The 19,890-nt window shown below is 40.3% G+C and overlaps 1 protein-coding gene and 1 long non-coding RNA gene across 2 annotated transcripts; both read left to right on the plus strand.

The window, feature by feature from the left end:
* The first annotated feature begins 2,350 nt into the window (after positions 1-2,350).
* Positions 2,351-4,302, plus strand: LOC107046711. The gene is made up of 3 exons (XR_001461596.2): positions 2,351-2,495; positions 3,147-3,358; positions 4,068-4,302. It is a non-coding gene; the product is annotated as an uncharacterized LOC107046711 (long non-coding RNA).
* Positions 4,303-7,124: 2,822 nt separating this feature from the next.
* Positions 7,125-19,835, plus strand: LOC107046710 (neprilysin-2). The gene is made up of 8 exons (XM_029126701.1): positions 7,125-7,482; positions 15,035-15,130; positions 16,216-16,461; positions 16,889-17,100; positions 17,336-17,506; positions 17,612-18,371; positions 18,728-18,978; positions 19,460-19,835. Exons 1-8 carry the CDS (start codon positions 7,125-7,127, stop codon positions 19,796-19,798), a joined length of 2,433 nt encoding a protein of 810 aa, XP_028982534.1. The 3' UTR covers positions 19,799-19,835.
* The last annotated feature ends 55 nt before the right edge of the window (positions 19,836-19,890 follow it).

Here is a 19,890-nt window from a genome sequence, read left to right on the forward strand (position 1 = left end):
GTTACCATGGACTAACGTGCTTCCTACTGAGTAGTGTAAAATGGATATTTTTGAATTTTTCACGATGCCATCAATAAAATTATTTTAACTCCAATTCACTTCTGTAACTAAGCGTTTGTCCCAAGGACTTCTAAATATGCTCGATGTTCATATCAATCCTGATCCATGTTCCACACTGATGTTTCTCAACTGGGTGTAAGGTAATAAATATCTGTACTTAAATATTCATCTAATTCTAATTTATTCAGAGAATTAATCAAAACCAGATGCATGAATAAGTATGCGTAAATATTCATCTGATTACAATCATCTCTTTTTCCTGCAAATCTTGAATTATGCATCGAATCGAAACTAAATGAATAACTTTTGTCTCCTTCGCCGGAAATTTTTTACTCAGAATTTGAAGTTAAATTCAGTGGCCATATTATCCATCACATCTTATTGGATTAATTTTCAACATAATTAATTGCCAGTTTACAATTGGTAATCCGTCAATCACATTATACTATTTTCCATTTAATAGACATAATTGTTAAGAGGAAAATCATATTAAATGGCGTGAGCGTGACGCTGACAAATTCAATTTTCCTCAAATAGATCGTTTTCCTATATTTATCCATGGAAACACTCCATTATCATAAACTGGGCAATTACTTCGAGTTTTTCCTACCATACGAGATCATCGGGTATCATCGAACATCTGTGATTTCATCACTGCAGCTGCCTGCAATAAGTAATACCGCTAATGAATGAGCGAAGTAATGATCAGCGTTAATTGGATAATTCTATTCATTTTGTCTTGATTGTGGTTAAAAATCAAATCAATTATGTAGCACATTACAATGATTTTCTCATAGAACTTAAGTTCTAAGGCTGCTCACGATAACGAACCTAGCCATGGTCTCATTTCGTATCGTCTACCGGTATCGTCGACGCCAGAAAAGAATGATCTTGGAACTGAGTGGCGAGGACTATACCACATCCAAAATTTTCGAGACGATACCCAGACGTTACTGTACTACGAGGTAATGATCCTATTCTAAAAAGAACATACACTTAAAGTCGATAACTATCGATATCTCGCAAGTCTGTCACGCTTATCCCTCATTTTTTCCAGTCATCTGAGGTAGCAAATTTAATTCATGATTAATTTAATTTTGAGATTTTCAACTATGATTGTTACAATTACTGCGCACTGTAGCGCGCGTTCGGTCTCGTAATGATAAATTTGGTCACCATCATAAGGAATTTGAAAGCCCTGCGCTTACTCGAAGAATGGTTTAACAGATTGAAAAAAAAATCACATCGTCGTTGTATTTATTGAACTATTAGATGCTGGGGGAGCAAAATTTGAAAATTTTTCATTAATGTGGCAGCCTAGTGCATACTCTCTAAGATCTCAGCGTCGGGGGTACGAATTATACAAATTGAAGTGATCGGGAAACCCCTACTCATGCGTCGACGGTTTAACTGAGGGAAAGGAGAACAGGCGGAGAGAGAGAGAAAGAGTATCGGTCTGTTCCAATCCTCCCGTGCCGCCAGTATTCCTATGACGAATTCCTGCTGCGCAGAGATGCACACCTCTTACTTACACATGCTTAGATTGTTAATGGTGGGGGAGGTCAACTTCTCCAATTGAAATCTTACAGTAGCGAAATGAGGGGGGAATAAAAAAACTATCATTATATTTTACTGAAAAGAATTATTATTATTTCAAGTAATTGATTTCTCTGTTTTATAATTATTACATTTTATTATTATTATCATTATTATTCTTTCAAAATGATCACGAAAATTTAAGAGTTTTTCTGAGCTGTACAATTACATGAAATCGAAGATAAGATAAGCAAGATAGGATATGTGTAGGATATGTAACTAAATTCTGCGTAGGTTCATCTTATAATTTTCATGAAACAAGTCTGTAGCAATTTAGCATCCATAAGAATCCTTCACATTTATTAAGCACTCTCATAACAAATGCGAATGCATAACTTCTTTTCCTGTTAATATAATATTTCAGTAATAGCTGCGATGTAGGACAGCAATGACCACAAGGAAAAAATACATAAGATGTAATCTGGAATTTACTAGATGCTATTTTAAACTCCACTCTCGTTCCTCATCAGTATACCAATAAACTGAGAATTAATAGAGGAAATTCATTCAGATTAAAATATTCCTCCACTCCTAACACGACGATCCCAACAATAGAATGAAAATTGCTAATTACATCCAGATTTGAAGGAAATTACGATTGCGACGCAAAAGGTGTTTACAGGGTAGGAAAGAGTGTAGTGAGTGGGGAATCCCAGGGCTCTGGAAGGCAAGTATAAAAGAATCAGAAAATTTCTGCTGCCATCAGTTCTTGAGTTCGCATCAAGAGTAAAATCTTAAATCAGGAGTCAACAAAATGGCCAAGTTCCTAGTTATCATATTAGCGGTGCTTCTGGTCGGTGCATTGGCATCTCCTGTTGCCCAACAGAACGAGGAACTAGGTAATTTTATCAAATCCTCAGAAATTAATCACAGTTCAAGGGACATATTGGTGGGAATATCATGGAATCCAATTGAAAATTGAATGCCAACTGCCAACTATTGAAATTTTGATTCCAGTTCTCACTCAACTTCTGATAGAATTTGAAAGTACTCGAGGACTAATTTTTATTACACTGTTGTGACTATCAGATCTCTGATAGTTAGAATTTTTAATAATCATTTTCAGCTATTGCGAGGCCCAGAACTATATATAATATGGACACCTTGATAACAAACAAGCGAATCTAAATAGGGAACTCATAAAACTTACGCTTGTCTGTCATTAAGGTGTCGATATATATTTTTATTTATTTTTTATTGAGGGAAGTGATCGTTGATAATTCTATCAAAATTATCACCCATAATATAAGATTAATTTGCATAAAATCTAATCCTAAAAAATCTTGAAGAAGATAAAGTCCCTGCAATGTAACGGTTTTCCGAGAAGTGCAGCTCTTGGTTTGTTTTTACTACGAAAACCAATCAATTCCACTTGAATAGAACTGATAAAGTTGAACTGACTTGATTTTCATGCGCTCAAAACTAAAAGTGGAACGGTTTAATAATGCTTCAATAAATGAATATAAAATTTACATTATTTTTCATTGCAGCTGTCGAAACTACGGTGGCTTCCAAAGTGATTAGGTCAGCAGACCCAAATCCAGATCGTTATCGTGGAAAACAATATAACGGTGGAAAACATGGGTATGACCATGGACACGATCACTATCATGACCACAAACATGATCACCGCAAACATCATTGAAGTGGGCATGAAAATCGAGAGAGGTGATACAAAGTTTTCACAAGTGACGAGCTACAGGTAGTTGCTCATATCAATATTAAAGGAGCCGTATCCCTGATACACATTTTGCAATATGCTAGTATAGTAGAGTCTTCCTATCTTTCGTACTCCCTATGATTTCCGTACGAGAAGTTGGCTTCCGCCACTACTGAGTCTCTTGACGTGTAGTGGTGAGTGCGTGTGCCCCTAGGCACGACGGGAACGCGCAGTAGGAGACGTTTCGGCAACACTCGGCATGTCTCCTCTCTTCTCAAGTCACGCCCTCCACGGGAGAGTGGGGGGGCTCCAGGACGTTGCAGCCCGTCGGATTTTCACCCCCGAAGCCAAAATGATAGACAGATTCTACTGTACTTCTTACACTTTTTTTTCATAAATAAATGATGGAATTTGATTTTACAATGATCGATTATTTTCTGTTGGATGTCAACAAATTTGTCATTTCTTATACATTGGATAAGAAAAATAATCGGATTTCAATCTTTATTCACAACAGAAATATCTTTAAATAGTGATATTCTTACAAAACACCGGGTTAGACCTCGGATTTTCAACATTTTTTGTGAAGAAAAGAAAAGGGAAATGAATGGAGCATAAAATTTAAATGACAAAATCTCATTATATTTTTTGTCAATTGTCAGCAGTATTAAATATTCTTCAAGTTCTCAAAACCATAGAGCTGATTTTTCTCTTTCTAACATTAATCCTTCGTTCTTGTTTTGATTTTTAGTGGAGATGACGACGGCTGGTAATTCTCAGGGACTGCACAGAAATCATTTAATGAAATATTTACTCTTTCTTAGAATATTTTTAACTGTTATATCTGAATCGGAATGTTTCTCATATTGATTACATTATTTCAAGTGGTTATGGAGGACGAAAAAAAAATTGAAAATTTTTGATTGTATAGTAGCATGAGGGAAGCATCATGAGCCCTTATGTATATACAGATAGATGTGAATCGGTTCGCCATCAGTGATTGTAATAACCACTCAATACTAATATTGGAATAAATTTCTCAAGTTACAGTATTTAGTATTGTATTTTGTGATGAATCCCTTTATTTTATTTTCTTTGGTACAATTCTGTCCACTACCGTCTACCTCTCAGCTGCCCACTTTTACTTTCCGAGTTCCAACCATCATTTTTTCGAGGTGTTCTTTTGGACTCACCACTCCAAGATGCTCAGCACTGCTTAGCATCTCAAAGCCAACTTTACCCACCAACGCAGTGCGCTCTGTAGCCCCTCCGGCCTGTTTTCTCACAATGTAATTAGTTTCTCATGATCTAATTCAAAATCCTATGATCATAGTTTTCGGCTAATAATCAAGAATGATAAAAAAAATTGTAAAAAAACTTGCACACGTTAGCGCGCGTACAAGGATTTAAATGAAAATACAGAAAAGGTGAAATATCGATGAAATAAAGATGAAAAAAAAGTACCATGGGCGTAATGAAGAAGCTCGGGAACAATAGGGGCACACGTTCGGGAATGTTTATGATTCATTCTGTTTCATAGTGCATCAAATAGCGTAGCGGAAAAAAAATTAATATGAGGTATAAAATTTTTTTATTTTGTTCTCGCTTAAAATCGTGGTTGAAGGGTGCTAATTATTAAATAGTATATATTGTGCGCCTAGCCGAGAAAAGTGCCGTTTTAAGGGACGGCGTGATGTGACATGCTAACACGTCGCAAAACGTGATCGACCTAAATTTTTGTTAGAACCTTTTTTGTAGATCCTGATTTTGTGGGCAAAAACGGCGTGATGTGACGTGCTAACACGTCGTTCCTTAACGGCACTTTTCTCGGCGTGGCTTACATACTATTTTTCTGGACGTGGGGCGCTTGAATTTTTTTCTCAATACAATGTTCAGAAGATAATAGAACAAAAATGCACTGAAATTATATTTAGTGAAGTTCTACATAAGTATACATTTCTGTTTTGTTTCTTCTATGAATAAGAACTCTCATGTTTGTTTCTTACAGTTAAAGTCTTTCGGAAACTTGAATAAAACATCGATTATATCTTTTGAAAAGCTCGATGTTTTTTGGCAATTTTTGTTTGTTCAGTCATCATATTTATTATTTTCCTCTATGATTGTAAATATACACTGTCCAATAATTATTGATCGTAATACCTTGAATGTCTTTGGTAGTTATTTCTTGCGTATTCTGCTCATTGATCGTTGTATTATAATTATCATTGTTGTTGTTAGTCATATCGTCATTGAACTCGCCTCTGATTGTCTCGCTTCTCGATTTGGAGGTTCTCAACGGGAAATTGTTGTTAATTTCCTCTCCAATTCTTGATGTTGTGTAATTCTGAAGAATTTGGACTGCTGGTGTATTCTCATTATAATCCAAAAATGAAGTGTTGAGATTAGGCAATACATTTTCTTTATTTCGAGTCATTTCGTTAATGGACTCTCTCGTGATTGTCTCGTTCCTGATGTTTTGTGTTTTGCATGGCAGATTATTGCAGAATTAATGCTACTAAATTTGTGATTCAGGGTCGATCTGCGGCTGCAAAAATGCCGAGGCATTCTGGAAATTGATAGACTCTCTTATCTTTTGACTGATTATTCTCTTGGTTCTCTTGGATTTCTGTATGTATCCTCGAGCAACTGCAGGTGACTGCCACCCTTCTGCAAGTTGAATTAAAGTCATACTTGCACCTGCATCAGCCAGCATTGAGGCCGAAGGACGGCGGAAGCAATGTTCTGTGTAATCAGAGGGTGTATCCAACTCTAGATATTTGGCGATTTCTCAAGGCTTGTGAGCAAATGTGTGTTCACCAACGTTCTGATTTGAACATTTCCCTTTGTGATACTACTGAATGAAAAAGTTGGGCGTTGTGATGTTTGATCCTCGTAATGTCATATATTTCTTTACCAGTGGTTAATACTCAGCATCCACAAGAAAATCCTTGGGTTGACCATTTTTAGTTGTCTCCAAGGAAAATAACAATTCACGTTTTTGTGGATCGTCCTGATGAACATCTTTAGCCTTCAAATTCCAGAGATCTTGCTTCCTGAGGGTACCTAACAGTCCAATAACCACAATAACCTGAAAAAAAATGAAGATCATCATGATTATTTATTTCAAATTCAACACGACAGCTTAATTGCATTGGTTCCCCTATATGCATTTCTGTAGCGAAGTGGTCAAGGAGGTTATGTTGATTTTGTTTTTCGGTTATTTGTCGATCAATATCTCGGAAACTAAGTGAAATAGCGAAATTTTTGTTAGAACCTTTTTTGTAGATCCTGATTTTGTGGGCAAAAAAGGTATCCATAACAATTTTATTATTTCCCTCAGTTTTGGGGATATTGATCGACAAATAATCGAGAATTGAAATCAACTCAACCTCATTGACTACTTCGCTACAAATTTGTTGAGGATAATTACCTTTGTGAGGAGATGATCATAATCAGGTGCTGTTGACAAGAATTCGGCCACCTGTTCTGGCATCAGAATTTTTGCCTTCTTGGGTACATATACTTTATGTCTCTTCTTTAGGCTGGAAATAAATCAGTTTGTCGAGAAAATACTATATCGATGTTGAGTATGCCATCAATTGTTATAGAAAATTGTTACAGAAAAGAGGCACGAAAAGTCCGAGTAGGTCTCACGTCATTCTTCGACAGTTTAACGCTGGTAACTATGACGATGAGTGAATTCGGACCTCCAGAGCCCGTCTACAGCCACTACCACGAATGAATAATGAATAACAATTGATGAAATCCCCGACAATAATTAATTATCGAGTTCATGAGATAGCAAAGGATGTCTGAGCACACACCAGCACCCTACAGACCTCGTTCTGTCTACGGCTATGCATTGTACATCGGCTCGAACATGTTATTCCTCCTATACCTACTGTGGGCAGTGGTCCCCGAGAATTTCCTCCACGACAAACTGGGCCTAACATATTGGCCACTAAAATACTGGGCAGTGGCTATTCCCATCTGGGCACTGACTGCAATAGCAATTTTTGCCTTCATCATTTACCCCGGCATCAACATGTTAATGACCCCGGATATCGATGACATTAGAACTATAAAGGATCAGTACTCTCTCGTACAGAGTGAGCCCATACCTGGAGGCAGTCCACCAGTCTCTGATGTACTTATTACTGATGTTTGTAGACGATTGTATTTGAGGGAGGATATTAAAGCATTGAACTAATAAATACAGTAGAGGCTTCGTATAAGATACCTTAGGGACAGTAGGAGAGTGGAATTCTGGGAGCCCCTATGCCCCCACTACGCGCGCCCATAGAGAGGAGAAGAATAGGGATCAGCGGGTTTCAAATAAGATACCTCGCTCGTTGTGCTCGAATTCAATGAAATTTTTATTTTTACTGAATGAATATCGATAACTAATCAATTTATATGTGTTTACTGTTTTGAATTTTCATCGCCTACGTTCCCTTTTTTCTCAAAACATAAGCCCGCGTGCTAGAATGGCAGCTGATGTTGGGGGATTGTTGGTGGACTGGAGAATAATCACAGACGAAATATTATCATTTTTTGATGCGAAAAGTGAAAAAAAAACAGATGTATATTTCCATTACTTGAAAAAAGTGGTGTGACCCCCCGTTAAGGTCATTAGACCCTCACGATTACTTCGTTCGCCCCTCCCGTTTGACCCTTAACACCGTTTGATCCTTATAACTACTCTCTTACCGTTGAAAAATCGCCGGGGCCATAGGTATCTTATAAGAAGCCCACGGAACAAACATTCAAGAGGCGATAAAAGTGCCGAGAGTGGGGGTAGGCCTCGAGCACTCGGAGCGTGAGGTATCGTATACAGGGGTATCTTAAAGGAAGCCTATACTGTATAAAGCATTGATACTAAGCATTAAATTGATACGAAAAACAAATTTCTGAATTCATGACAATTAGTTTGTGGTATTCGAATTTTAATTCTTAATTTTTCTCCGTTATTCAATTCATTCTATCGAAAGACAAGGATAGAAATCGGATCGATGGGTATTCTTTCATTATTGGAGAAGATATATCGATTTTAAATTTTCCCGAGACGTTGAAAAAATGATTTTTTTATTTCTTCCCGCCGACATTCTGTAATTGGTCCAGCGTTCGACTACCATTGTGACGTCATTAACAATTACAAAGTTTTTGAAATCTTCAATGTTCGAGAATCAATTATCAATTAACGAGCAATATTTTTAGTATTTAGCGGGACTCCGGACTAAAATCGGATAAGAAATCACATGAAATTATGCCAAATCGTTGAAATCCTAGGCAGGCAAGTCATTCGAAATATACGAAACTTGGAATTCAAAGCAGTACATTTCGTCATTCGGCCAAAAAAACTTTTGCAATTATATGAGAGCTAAAATATTTTTTTGGGCTGTGTTAGAATCGAATAGAATAGAAAATGTGCGGCTGGTCACTTAAAGCGCCCAGAGTCACCTAAATCATACGATCTTTTGTAACCTCCGCCTTAGTTTCGGTCAGTCACACAGCCCCAGCCCTGTGTTTCTCACTAGGCTAATAAGGCTGGTGACAGCCGCTTGTTGTAAGTCCTCTCGTTCCAGGAAAGCCTGGCCCCAGATTTTATAGCGACGGAGTGCTAATAGGGGGCATTCACATAAAATGTGGATGACGCCCTCCTTATCGCCTCCGCACAGTCTGCAGTCTTCTTGTTCTGCAAGTTTCATCTTGAACAGATGAGCTCTGAGAGCTGTATGACCCGTAAGGAGCCCTACTGCTACCCTCAGATCCCCTCTGTGCAGCTCCAGAAGCTTTCTGGTCCTAACTCTTAGTTGCCCTCTCATAAGCAGTTTCGCTTGTCTGCAGGTCGCAACTTTCTCCCAACGCCTGACATGATCCCGCTGGAAATGATCTTTAATAAGAGTTTTTCCCACTGCGAAGGGCATGCCAAGCAGGCCGTGTGAGCGCACCCTTTCTGTACCCTACTTGGCCAGCTTATCTGCCTCTTCATTACCCAGAATCCCATGGTGACCTGGCACCCAGGTTACGGTGACCCGGTTGTTTTTACCCAGTGTGTCCAATGCCTGCATGCATTCCCACACCACCTGTGACTCTGTAGTGGGTTTTTCCAGGGCGTGTATCGCCGCCTGGCTGTCACTGCAGATGAATATTTTCATCTTTTTTGTGTCTCTCGCGTTCAGATACTCTGCACACTTAAGTATGCCCAGCATCTCTGCTTGAAAGACGGTTGAGGACGGTTGAATGATGCCTGGTTCTCCGAAGCCATCTTTCAGACGGTAGATGCCTGCCCCAAAACTTTCATTGAAGCCAGAGCCGTCNGGTGTCTCTGGCGTTCAGATACTCTGCACACTTAAGTATGCCCAGCATCTCTGCTTGAAAGACGGTTGAATGATGGCCCAGCGGAAAACTCTCTCCGAAGCCATCTTTCAGACGGTAGATGCCTGCCCCAAAACTTTCATTGAAGCCAGAGCCGTCCGTAAACCAGTAGTCCTCTCTTGGTCCTGGTTTACGTTTCGAGTCTAGCCACTCCTGTCTGGGTGGTATACTCGTTCTGAAAGTTTTCCTGATCTGATACTTCCTAGGAATCCTATCCGTCTTACCTATGAAGGGTCGATCATTGATTAGGCTAAGCCTTGTATGGCCTTGGCCCGTCATCTTCCATTCTAGTTGGCACCTTAGTCTATATGCAGTTGTGGTAGCACAACTCACAACCCTAAGGTCGAGGGGTGGGATACTGAGTGCTATTTCTAGCGCCTCAGTAGGTGTCGATTTCATGGCTCCTGTTGCAGCCCTCAGGAAGGTTCCCTGTAGGCTTTTCAACAGGTTCCTTGTTTCCGTCTTACTCACCCTCGGCCACCAGACGACCGCAGCGTATAACAGTCTCGGAAGTAGAACTATTTGGTAGAGCCAGAGCATCATTTTAGGATTGAGTCCCCATGTCCTGCCCACAGCTCTCCTGCATGCCCACATAGAGGCAAACACTTTATTTCTCTGAGTACAGATATGTTCTTTCCAGCTGAGTTTATTATCCAGGAGGACACCCAGATATTTCACTCTGCTGGTGTAGTTAATCTCCGAGCCATTTAGCTTCAGAGGTTGGATCTTTTCCAGTTTATAATTTCTGGTGAAAACCAGGATTGTTGTTTTGGCTGGATTTACCGATAGGCCAGTTACCCTGCACCAGTCCTCAATGATATTGAAGGCTGTTGCCATCAGGTCCCTTAGCACCCTCAGAAATCCGCCTTTCACAACAACTGCCACATCATCGGCGAAACCGATGACGTGGAAGCCGGCCTCACTTAGTTGATTTAGAAGTCCATCTACAACCAGGTTCCATAGCAGGGGCGAGAGAACTCCCCCCTGCGGACAGCCCCTAGTCGGACGTCCCTCCACACATGCCCTCCCATGTCCTGCCGACAGTCTTCTGCTTTTCAGCATGTTTTGTGTCCAAGCAATGATAGTCTTGGACACCTGTCGTTCTTCCATGGCTTTTTCTATAGCCGGATTCGAAGTGCTATCAAAAGCCCCCTCAATATCCAGAAAGGCGCCTATGGCAAAACCCTTGACCGCCAGTTGTCCCTCAATCAGTCCCACCAGGTGATGTAAGGCGGTATCTGTTGATCTTCCCTCTCTGTATGCATATTGACAGGGGGAGAGGGGTCTGTCAGCCAAGGGCCCGGCCTTGATGTGTCTATCCACCAGCCTCTCCAGGGTCTTCAGGATGAAGGATGTGAGGCTTATAGGACGGAAGTCTTTTGGTTTTATATAACCGGTTTTTCCCGGCTTGGGAATGAATACTATCCTAGTCTCATTCCACACACTAGGGACATGTTTCAGGGCTATACTAGCTCTGAGTATCTTGGTTAGGGGTCCCGTGATAGTCTCTATCCCTTCCTGTAATAGGGCTGGGTAGATCCCGTCTGGTCCCGGTGCCTTGAAGGGTTCAAAGGTTTTGATGGCCCACTTGACCCCCCAGGGCTGCACTACTTTATTTGCCAATGCCCAATCATGGGTTTCGTAGACATCCCTCTGATTTTGCATTGTTTCTTTATCTCTCTCCTGGGCCTGTATGAAGCCTGGAAAGTGGGTGTTCATTAGGAGTTTCAGAGTCTCTCCCATGGTTTCCGTGTGGCTGCCATCTGGTGCCTGTAGGCTCCCTAGATATGGAGTCTTGTTTGTTCCAAGGATTTTTGCCAGCCTAGAGGTCTCCGATTGACTCTCCACATTGCTTGTGAAAGCCCTCCAGCAGTCCTCTTTGGCTGCCTTTATTGCCTTGTTGTAATCTGCGAGCAAGCCTCTGTAAGTTTTCCATGCGTCTTCCTTACGGGGGCCCGCTCTCATGTTCTTAGCTTTGTTAAAAGCTTTTCTAGCTTTGCCCCTCAGCCCACCGAGCCTCTCTGACCACCAAGGAGTCTCAGTGGGCTGCCCTTTCGGGATAAGCTTGCAGTTTGTCTCGAAGGAGTCCATGATGGCCTGGTTTAGGGCAATCGAAGCCTCCTCCAGCTGCTTTTTGTTGTTAAATCTGAGGATGATATCCCTGAGATTGTCAGATAGACTCTCTCGGTAATTTCCCCAGTTTGTTCGTCTTGGGTTTCTCACCCATTCCGTTTCTTTCACTGTGTGGATGGACATTCTTATGGTTTGATGATCGGACGCTGAGAGGTCCTTTGAGACCCTCCAGTCCCCAATCATGTCTGCCACTCTATCCGTCCCCAGAGTGATATCTATGACCTCCTGTCGTCTCCGATCTATGAAGGTAGGTTCTGACCCCCTATTAAGGATGTTTAGACCGGCCCCCATTATGAATTCCTGGAGGCTTTCCCCCCTGCCGTTAATGCCGGTGCTCCCCCATGCTACATGGTGCGAGTTGGCATCACAACCTAGCAGGAGTTCAAGTCCCCTTTCCTTCACATGGTTGCATAGGTCCTTTACTTTTTTCGAAGGAGGTGGTTCAGCCGAGTCATAGGGCATGTAAACTGACCCTACAACCAGGCTCATTTCCTCGCCTTGTCCCAGGCCCAGATCCACTTGTGCCACAGCCAGGTCTCCCTCACTAGCCTGTGAACAGAAGAAAGAGTCTAGTCCTTTAATAACAATGCAAGATCTAATTTTCTCCTGAGTGTTTGCGTGATAGATTCTGCCACAACCACTGAGGCCCTTAATAGCATTGTCCACTATCCATGGTTCCTGGATCATTGCTATGACAGTCTGCATCCCAGCTAACAGCCTGACTAGAGTAGCCGAGGCTGCTTTGCTGTGGTGCAAATTTATCTGTACAATGTGCACCCGGGTTGCAGCCATAATGATGACTACTTTCCTGGTACCTCTATGTACCCTTCTTCTGACTTTCACCACGGTCTTTCGCAAGCAGCTTGACAGTAGCTTTTTGAATCCCGCAGTGCAGTCTGAAGTTGCAGGCTTTCAGAACAGAGAGTGATCGGTCGTCTATCAGCGCAACGAAGTGGGCACTTTTCGCGTCCCTACTCTCACTGCCCCGAGCGACAACCCACTCTCTGGCCTGCAGTCCTGCATTTTGTTTCTCAAGGAAGCACAGTGCTTCTTGAGCGGTTAGATCTGGGTCTTCCACGTGTAGTACAACCCTGTGCTTCTTGGGAAGCTCCGAGGCTGCGACCACACGTACAGTAAGTCCAGCTATTTTGTTTTCGGGGAAAAGGCTTTTCAGCCAATTTCCCGTTTCCTCATCAGTGCAGCACACCATTGCCACACCTTCTCTTTCCCAGACACCGTTGAAGGTGGGTGCTTTCACCCCGTCAGGTAACGCCAGAATGGCCCTCTTCAGGAGTTTCTTCACCTCCGTTACCTCTTCAGTGCCCAGTTTCTGATCCGGATATGACTCCGGCATAACTGCAAACTTGAATGAGCTCGTAGTGTTCTGAGCATATGTGCCCTGATCCTGCGTTCTCATTCTCTTTTCTTTCGGTCTGACTGAGGGGCTTGGCGTAGTACGCTCTGATGGAAGGCGTTTTATTGCCTTCCTCGTAGCCCCCTCCCCCCTTCCCTCATCGACCTTCGCTGCTGCATCCGTCAAGGTTGCAATCGCCCCCGAGGTTTGATGCAGCTTCGCTCTCTTGCGACGTCTTCTCTCGGCTCCACTCAGTCTGACCCGATTCACATCGGTACCAGACTGGTCAGCCTTGTCAGACTTCGTGTGTTTGCCATCGCTGGCCCCACCCGAAGTTGCTTTTTCAATATTAAGATTTTTTAGATTGGTTTCCATTTTAGTCCCACGAGTACCGCGGTTAAGCTTTTTCACCTGGTGCATTGCCGCGATTGCCCAGGGCTTGGCTTGTCTCGGGTGGGTTACACCCAAGACTACTCTCAGAGGTCGCCCAGGTTTCTGAGAGGGACCGTTAGCAACACAGCTCCCCCTGTGCCACGCATCCTTAGGCACGGTATGGCCGAGGCCATGGCTTACGCCGCTCACGCACATGGATTGGGTGGGCTCCTCTTAGCGACCGCGGGCAGCAGGGATTCCAAAACAACAGATCCGTGTTTAATCTCTATTACACTATCACATTGTTATCGTTGTAAACAGAATGCGCTTTTGTTGAGTATATAAAGCGTTAAATTTTCATGAACGTTTGTAGTATTCGTAATAAGTCCACAGATCGTTGTAAACACTCTTTAATGCAGTTATAGTGACTCAGTCTATTTAACAGATCTTGGCTCAAACTAACTATAATTAAAATTGAATTCATTAATGATTAAAAATTATTGATTGATTGATTTAAAATTATGGTACGCATCGGTATCATCGGATTTATTTTTTGCTCATTAACCCTAAACGTCTGCAACGATGAAGGGGCCAATGGTATAACATCTTCAATACTTCCTACCTTATATAAGTTGATATTTCAAATGAAGAATGATTGTAAAAATAAACAAGAATGCACATCGTCAATGTTTTAGTAACTCCCACTATCTTGTTCTTTATGAATAGATTCAAAAATTTACCGAGGAAGAGTAAACAAAGAAGAGTAATCATCAGAGCATAGAGAATTTTCTATTCCTCCAGTCAGAAAAAAAAGGTTGTGATCGTCCAATTACAAACATTCAAAATTAAATAACAAAGTGTCCGCAATTTGCGACAAGTGGCCCTTAGGGCACCCCCTTTCCAATTACCTATGTTCATGTTTCTGCCACTACATATGAGGTATTTCGCGCTTTCATAGGGTGTCAATTAAAAAAAATTTTTTTAATAAAAATAGGACATATCGATATAGATAAAGAAAGTGGATTAGCTTTAGAAACTAGTTTCTAGATTTTAGAAAGTCCTGTTCTTAAGCTTTATTCTTGGTGGATTGTTTTTAAGAAAAAAAAAAAAAACAAAAAGCACCAATTATTCATAATGAATTCCACATTTTTGTTAGTTCGATAATCGAGGATTAACAGGCGAGATTTACATGAAAATATGTTCATAACAAATATTTGCGGATGAAGAAAAAAAATGAAATTATTAAAGGATTACACACATCCGTTTTACCTCTTCTGTTCAACCCTTCCCCGTTTTAGTCCTCATTTGAACCTACAAAAAATATTGATTCATTCGTTCAAACGAACACGAAATTGGTCTGTATGAAGGATGGTGCGAAAAAAAAATTCCATCAAATTCAGGCGAATAATTATTGACATTGACTTTTCGATTTTCTTGGTGCACAGTATACTAATTCAAGTTTTATTTCAAATTTTTCGCAGCTGAAGTACTCCCTACAATTCAACCTACCAAGTCACTCCCGCCATTTACCGAAGAACCTCATAGGGTCTGCACGACTAAAGTTTGTAATGATACAGGTAAGTTCATTGATGAATGTAGTCAATTCAGTAGAATTTCCAAGGTTGAAACGGGGAAATTCACATTCAATTTCGTGACTTTATCGACGACATCAATCAACTCTCACAAGGAGAGATACAAATCGGCCCATTAGTCTGCTTCAAGTCGGGTTTGTCTTGATTCAAGCAGATTTTCCGGCTTGATTTAAGCCGATCCTTCGGTATGATTCAAGTAGAAGTTTCGGTTATAATACCTCGAAAAGCTTTACAATTATCGGGTATTTCTCGACAACTTTGTTGCATACAAACGAAGATGTCCAGTTTCGCAGGTTAAAGGGGATTTTTCCTTCGAAAATTGACGCATTCGTTTTTGTATGCAGGCAAGTTCGAGGAAAATACTTCGATTCATTTTGAAATTCGAGGGGAATTCGGCGGATTATTTCCCACATCAACAGTTAAATAAATAGAATTGTGGTATTCCCTGTCATCGTGGGACAATCGACAATTTTTTTTTATTCTGCTTGACAACGGGAAAATTACCGTATGACGGGAAATTGACGATAAGAAGCACCTTTACCATACTACTAAACACGTATTAGTGGTTTGGAAAAACTGGCACCTTATCTCAGTGATCAAGATAATCTATAACTCAAAAGTACTGTAGAGAAATTCCAACTTTCAACAAGAAAGGGAGTTTTTCCACATGAGTACGTTGACTCTTGCGAGAAACTCAGTGCCCCTCAATTGCCTGCTCCATCGAGGAATTCTATTCTCAACTGAATGATGAGAGTGTCTCTGTTGACGAGACAATATATGTTTTTCCATCTCTGCAAAAACGTCCCCGCTGTGAAGTCAGTGGCAGACAACGCCATCACCCATACAGAACCAAAAAGTTCAAGAAATCAAGAAGGTTTTAAAATGAAAAAAAAATAACACGTATTTTACATCTAATGTAAAAGTTTTTATTGTACAAACCATACTACTCCCATGTAATTCTTGTCTGATTCTTCTGATGACAAATTTCTGTAGATTTCTACATTCTCGACAATTCTGTTCCAGGAGATCCGACTATATTCTAATGCTATTGATTTTTCTTTATTTTGCAGCTTCCATGATCATCACAAAAATGGACAGAAACGTGAAACCTTGCGACAACTTTTACAGGTTCGCCTGCGGTAACTATCTGAACAATACACTCATCCCACCTGATCGAGAAACGATGGATGCCTTCGTAGAAATCGAGATAGAAATTCAGAAGCAGTTGCGGCCAGTCCTCGAGGAGCCGAGTCTCCCCACGGAACCTAAAGCATACAAACTTGCAAAGAAGTTGTACAAATCCTGCATGAACGAAAGTGCGAAAGCCATATCCAGATAAATCAGACAAATAATTTTTGATATTTCAAAAGCATATTTGGTAAAACATAACAGGGCAAATCGATTGAGTTGTCTAATTGAAAATTTAATTATTTGAGTAATAAGTAATCGTAGGAGAAATTTTTCAAATTTTTTCTGCAGGCTTTACTGCAGTAATTTAAAAAATCGGAAAAAGTACGGTGCGGCGCTCATAGCGCGACCAACGGAGTGTTAATAATGAATTAAATAGTAAAAGCAACCATAAAACTCCTCCAGATTTCTCAGATCATTTATTTCACTTATTAATAATTATTATTTCAAAAGTTAGTTTACTAGTACCTTTCTTCGTAAAAAAATGGACGTTAAGACATTTTGTTAAATCTTCCACTATTACAAGGAAACTGATATATCTGTGATGATTTTCAGCTGCAATTGAAACTCAAGGTCTCAAGCCACTTCTCAGTATCTTGCAGAAACTTAGAGGATGGCCGGTTCTAGAGGGAGACCAGTGGAACGAAGAGACTTTTAACTGGACTCAATCGGTTTACAATCTCAGCGACCTGGGATATTCTGTCAATTACTTCTTTGAAATTAGTATCGAAGCGGACTTGAAGAATACTACGAAGCATGTTCTTTATGTATGTAATTATTGTTAATGTAGGAACGAAAAACAGAAAGATAATTTCAACAGTTAGATGAGATAGAGGGAATTTGTTCATAAAACCCGCGTGAAAAAAATACAAGAATTAGGTATAGATTTACAATACAAATCCAGGGGAATTTTAATAATTTTTTTTAAAACTAGGTTTTGATCAGATTTGTCCTTTGAGCCATGACACACCAAATTCTGATATTAAAAAAATTAATTTTCAGTTGGATCAAGCATCCCTGGGGCTATCACGTAAATACTTAACCGAAGATTTAAACAAAACAATAGAGTATTGGAGTTACATGGTGAATATTGCAGTGATGCTTGGTGCCAAACAAGAATTCGCTGAGAAGGAACTGGTCCAGTCTCTCAAATTTGAAATGAAATTAGCTAACGTAAACCTTTTTTTAAAATACTTCCGTAGTCTCCATACGTTGTTCCCCAAAAGTATCCCCAACATAATCTTGAGATTCATATTTTCTAACAATTCGCTTCTCCAGATTTCTCTACCAGAAGAGAAACGCCATAATTACACGCTTCTCTACAATCCTATGACAATCGCCCAGCTCTCCCAGACGTACCCCAGCATCCCCTGGAAGAAGTACTTCAGCCGCCTGCTTCCACCTTCCATCCGAGTGGACGACAGCGAAATCGCTATCGTCGCAGTCCCCAGCTTTATCACAAATCTCGAGAAACTCATGAAAGAAACTCCTAAACGAATTCAAGCCAACTACATGATGTGGAGGGCGGTAGCAGCATCACTCAACTATTTGACTCCCGGCAATGGGACACAAAGGGAATCCAGATGGAAAGTGTGCGTTAATATCGTCTTAGAACGTCTCTCCAGAAGTGTTGATGTTCAGTACGTTCGGAAGTACGTTCGGAAGTACTTCAATGAGGATGCTAAAAAGAATGCCATTGAGATGGTTTATGACATGCGGAAGCAATTTAATCAAATCCTGCAGAATCTTGACTGGATGGACGACGAAACGAGGAAGAGTGCACTGGAGAAGGCTACTTCCATGACCAGCCATATTGCCTATCCTGATGTGCTTCTCGATGAGAGAAAACTCGAAGAGTTCTATCACGATTTGGAGCTCAGCGATGAGAATTACTTCCAGAATATTCTGAATCTTACGTTATTCGAAACTAAGTATTCATTCAGTAAATTGAGGAAACCGTTTAATAAGAGCGATTGGGTGACACAAGCAAACCCGACCACTGTTAATGCTTTCTATTATGTAGAGGAGAATAGTATATGTGAGTAATTGATTTCAAGCTGATATGATTGGAAATAAACATAAACTTTTCAACGAATGCACTAGAATTTTCTATTAATTTCAATTTTAGATTTTTTTAAAAACGTACATGTCACAAAGCTTATGTCAAAATTTTAATTCAATATGTCAAAACTCTCGTTCATACGTCAACATTCAAAACCAATAGTTTTTGTGACGTGTGAAACCCCCGACGAGAAACTTTTCTTTAGTGTAATATTTATTGCCTTCTGAACGATTCGAAGAAAATATAAATAATTCTTAGAGCGGAAGCAAAGTTGCTTTTAACTTCCCGGTGTAATACGACTTTTGACCGATTTTTATTCGAAATATTTTCAGACCTTCCGGCTGGTATTCTCCAGGGTGCTTTCTTCAACAACGATCGTCCAAGGTATGTGAACTATGGTGCTATTGGCTTTTTCATTGGTCACGAGATAACCCATGCATTTGATGATGTGGGACGACAGTTCGATAAAGAGGGAAATCTTGTCGACTGGTGGGCGCCTTCCATTAAAGAAAAATACCTCGCTAAGGCACAATGTTTTATCGATCAATATGGAAATTACTCAGTCGAAGAAGTTGGGTTGAACGTAAGTAAAAGAATCCGGCAAATTGACAGCGTCATCTGAATTTTCAATGTTGTGAGTTTGAATTCAATTTCAAATGAAAACGTTCACTAAATTTCTCATTCGTCTTGAAAATTCAAGAAAATTGGGTTTTTCATGTTAAACGATCATTGATTTTTCAATGAAAGCTTGAATTTCTAAACTCATTGTAAAAATTGAACATCGCATACAATTCAATATTCAGTAGATTAAAAATTCAGAGAAGTTTTTGTCTAAATTTTCAAAATTTTCAAGGTTTTTCAGTGCCCTATGGACCTGAAAATCGAGAATTACTTGAATATTCAAGAAATTAACTGATTTGTCAATGGAGAATTCTACAGAAATTTCATGTAACTTTGTCGTTGTTGGAAATTTCAAGCGTTTTCACTTGGAATTTTAAGAGTAATTTTCTAAGAGTGTAACAGAGGGATATCTATTCTCGTTTTTTCTCATTTTCCATTTGCAGTTGAATGGAATAAATACTCAAGGAGAGAACCTTGCAGACAACGGAGGAATAAAGCTAGCCTACTTAACTTACAAGGATTGGTCAGCCCGTAATTGCCGAGAGCCAATGCTCTCCAGACTTCCCTACACCCCAAGACAAATGTTCTGGATAAGTGCAGCTAGCACTTGGTGCGAGAAGCACAGAATGGAATATCTCCAGCAGTTAGTTACCGTTGACCCCCACAGTCCTGCAGAATTCCGTATATTGGGAATGCTGTCCAATATGCCAGAATTCGCTGAAGATTTTAAATGTCCCGTAGGATCCAGAATGAATCCAAAGAAAAAATGTTCTCCGTGGTGATTTTTCAATCAAATCCGTAGGGGCACACTGGAAATACTTATCACTCTACTGCATTTGCCCTGCATCGTCATTTCTACATAATTGAATGATTC

This window comes from Diachasma alloeum, unplaced genomic scaffold (assembly GCF_001412515.2).
Source record: "Diachasma alloeum isolate Michigan unplaced genomic scaffold, Dall2.0 Dall_scaffold_01743, whole genome shotgun sequence".
In the NCBI taxonomy this organism is placed as follows: domain Eukaryota; kingdom Metazoa; phylum Arthropoda; class Insecta; order Hymenoptera; family Braconidae; genus Diachasma; species Diachasma alloeum.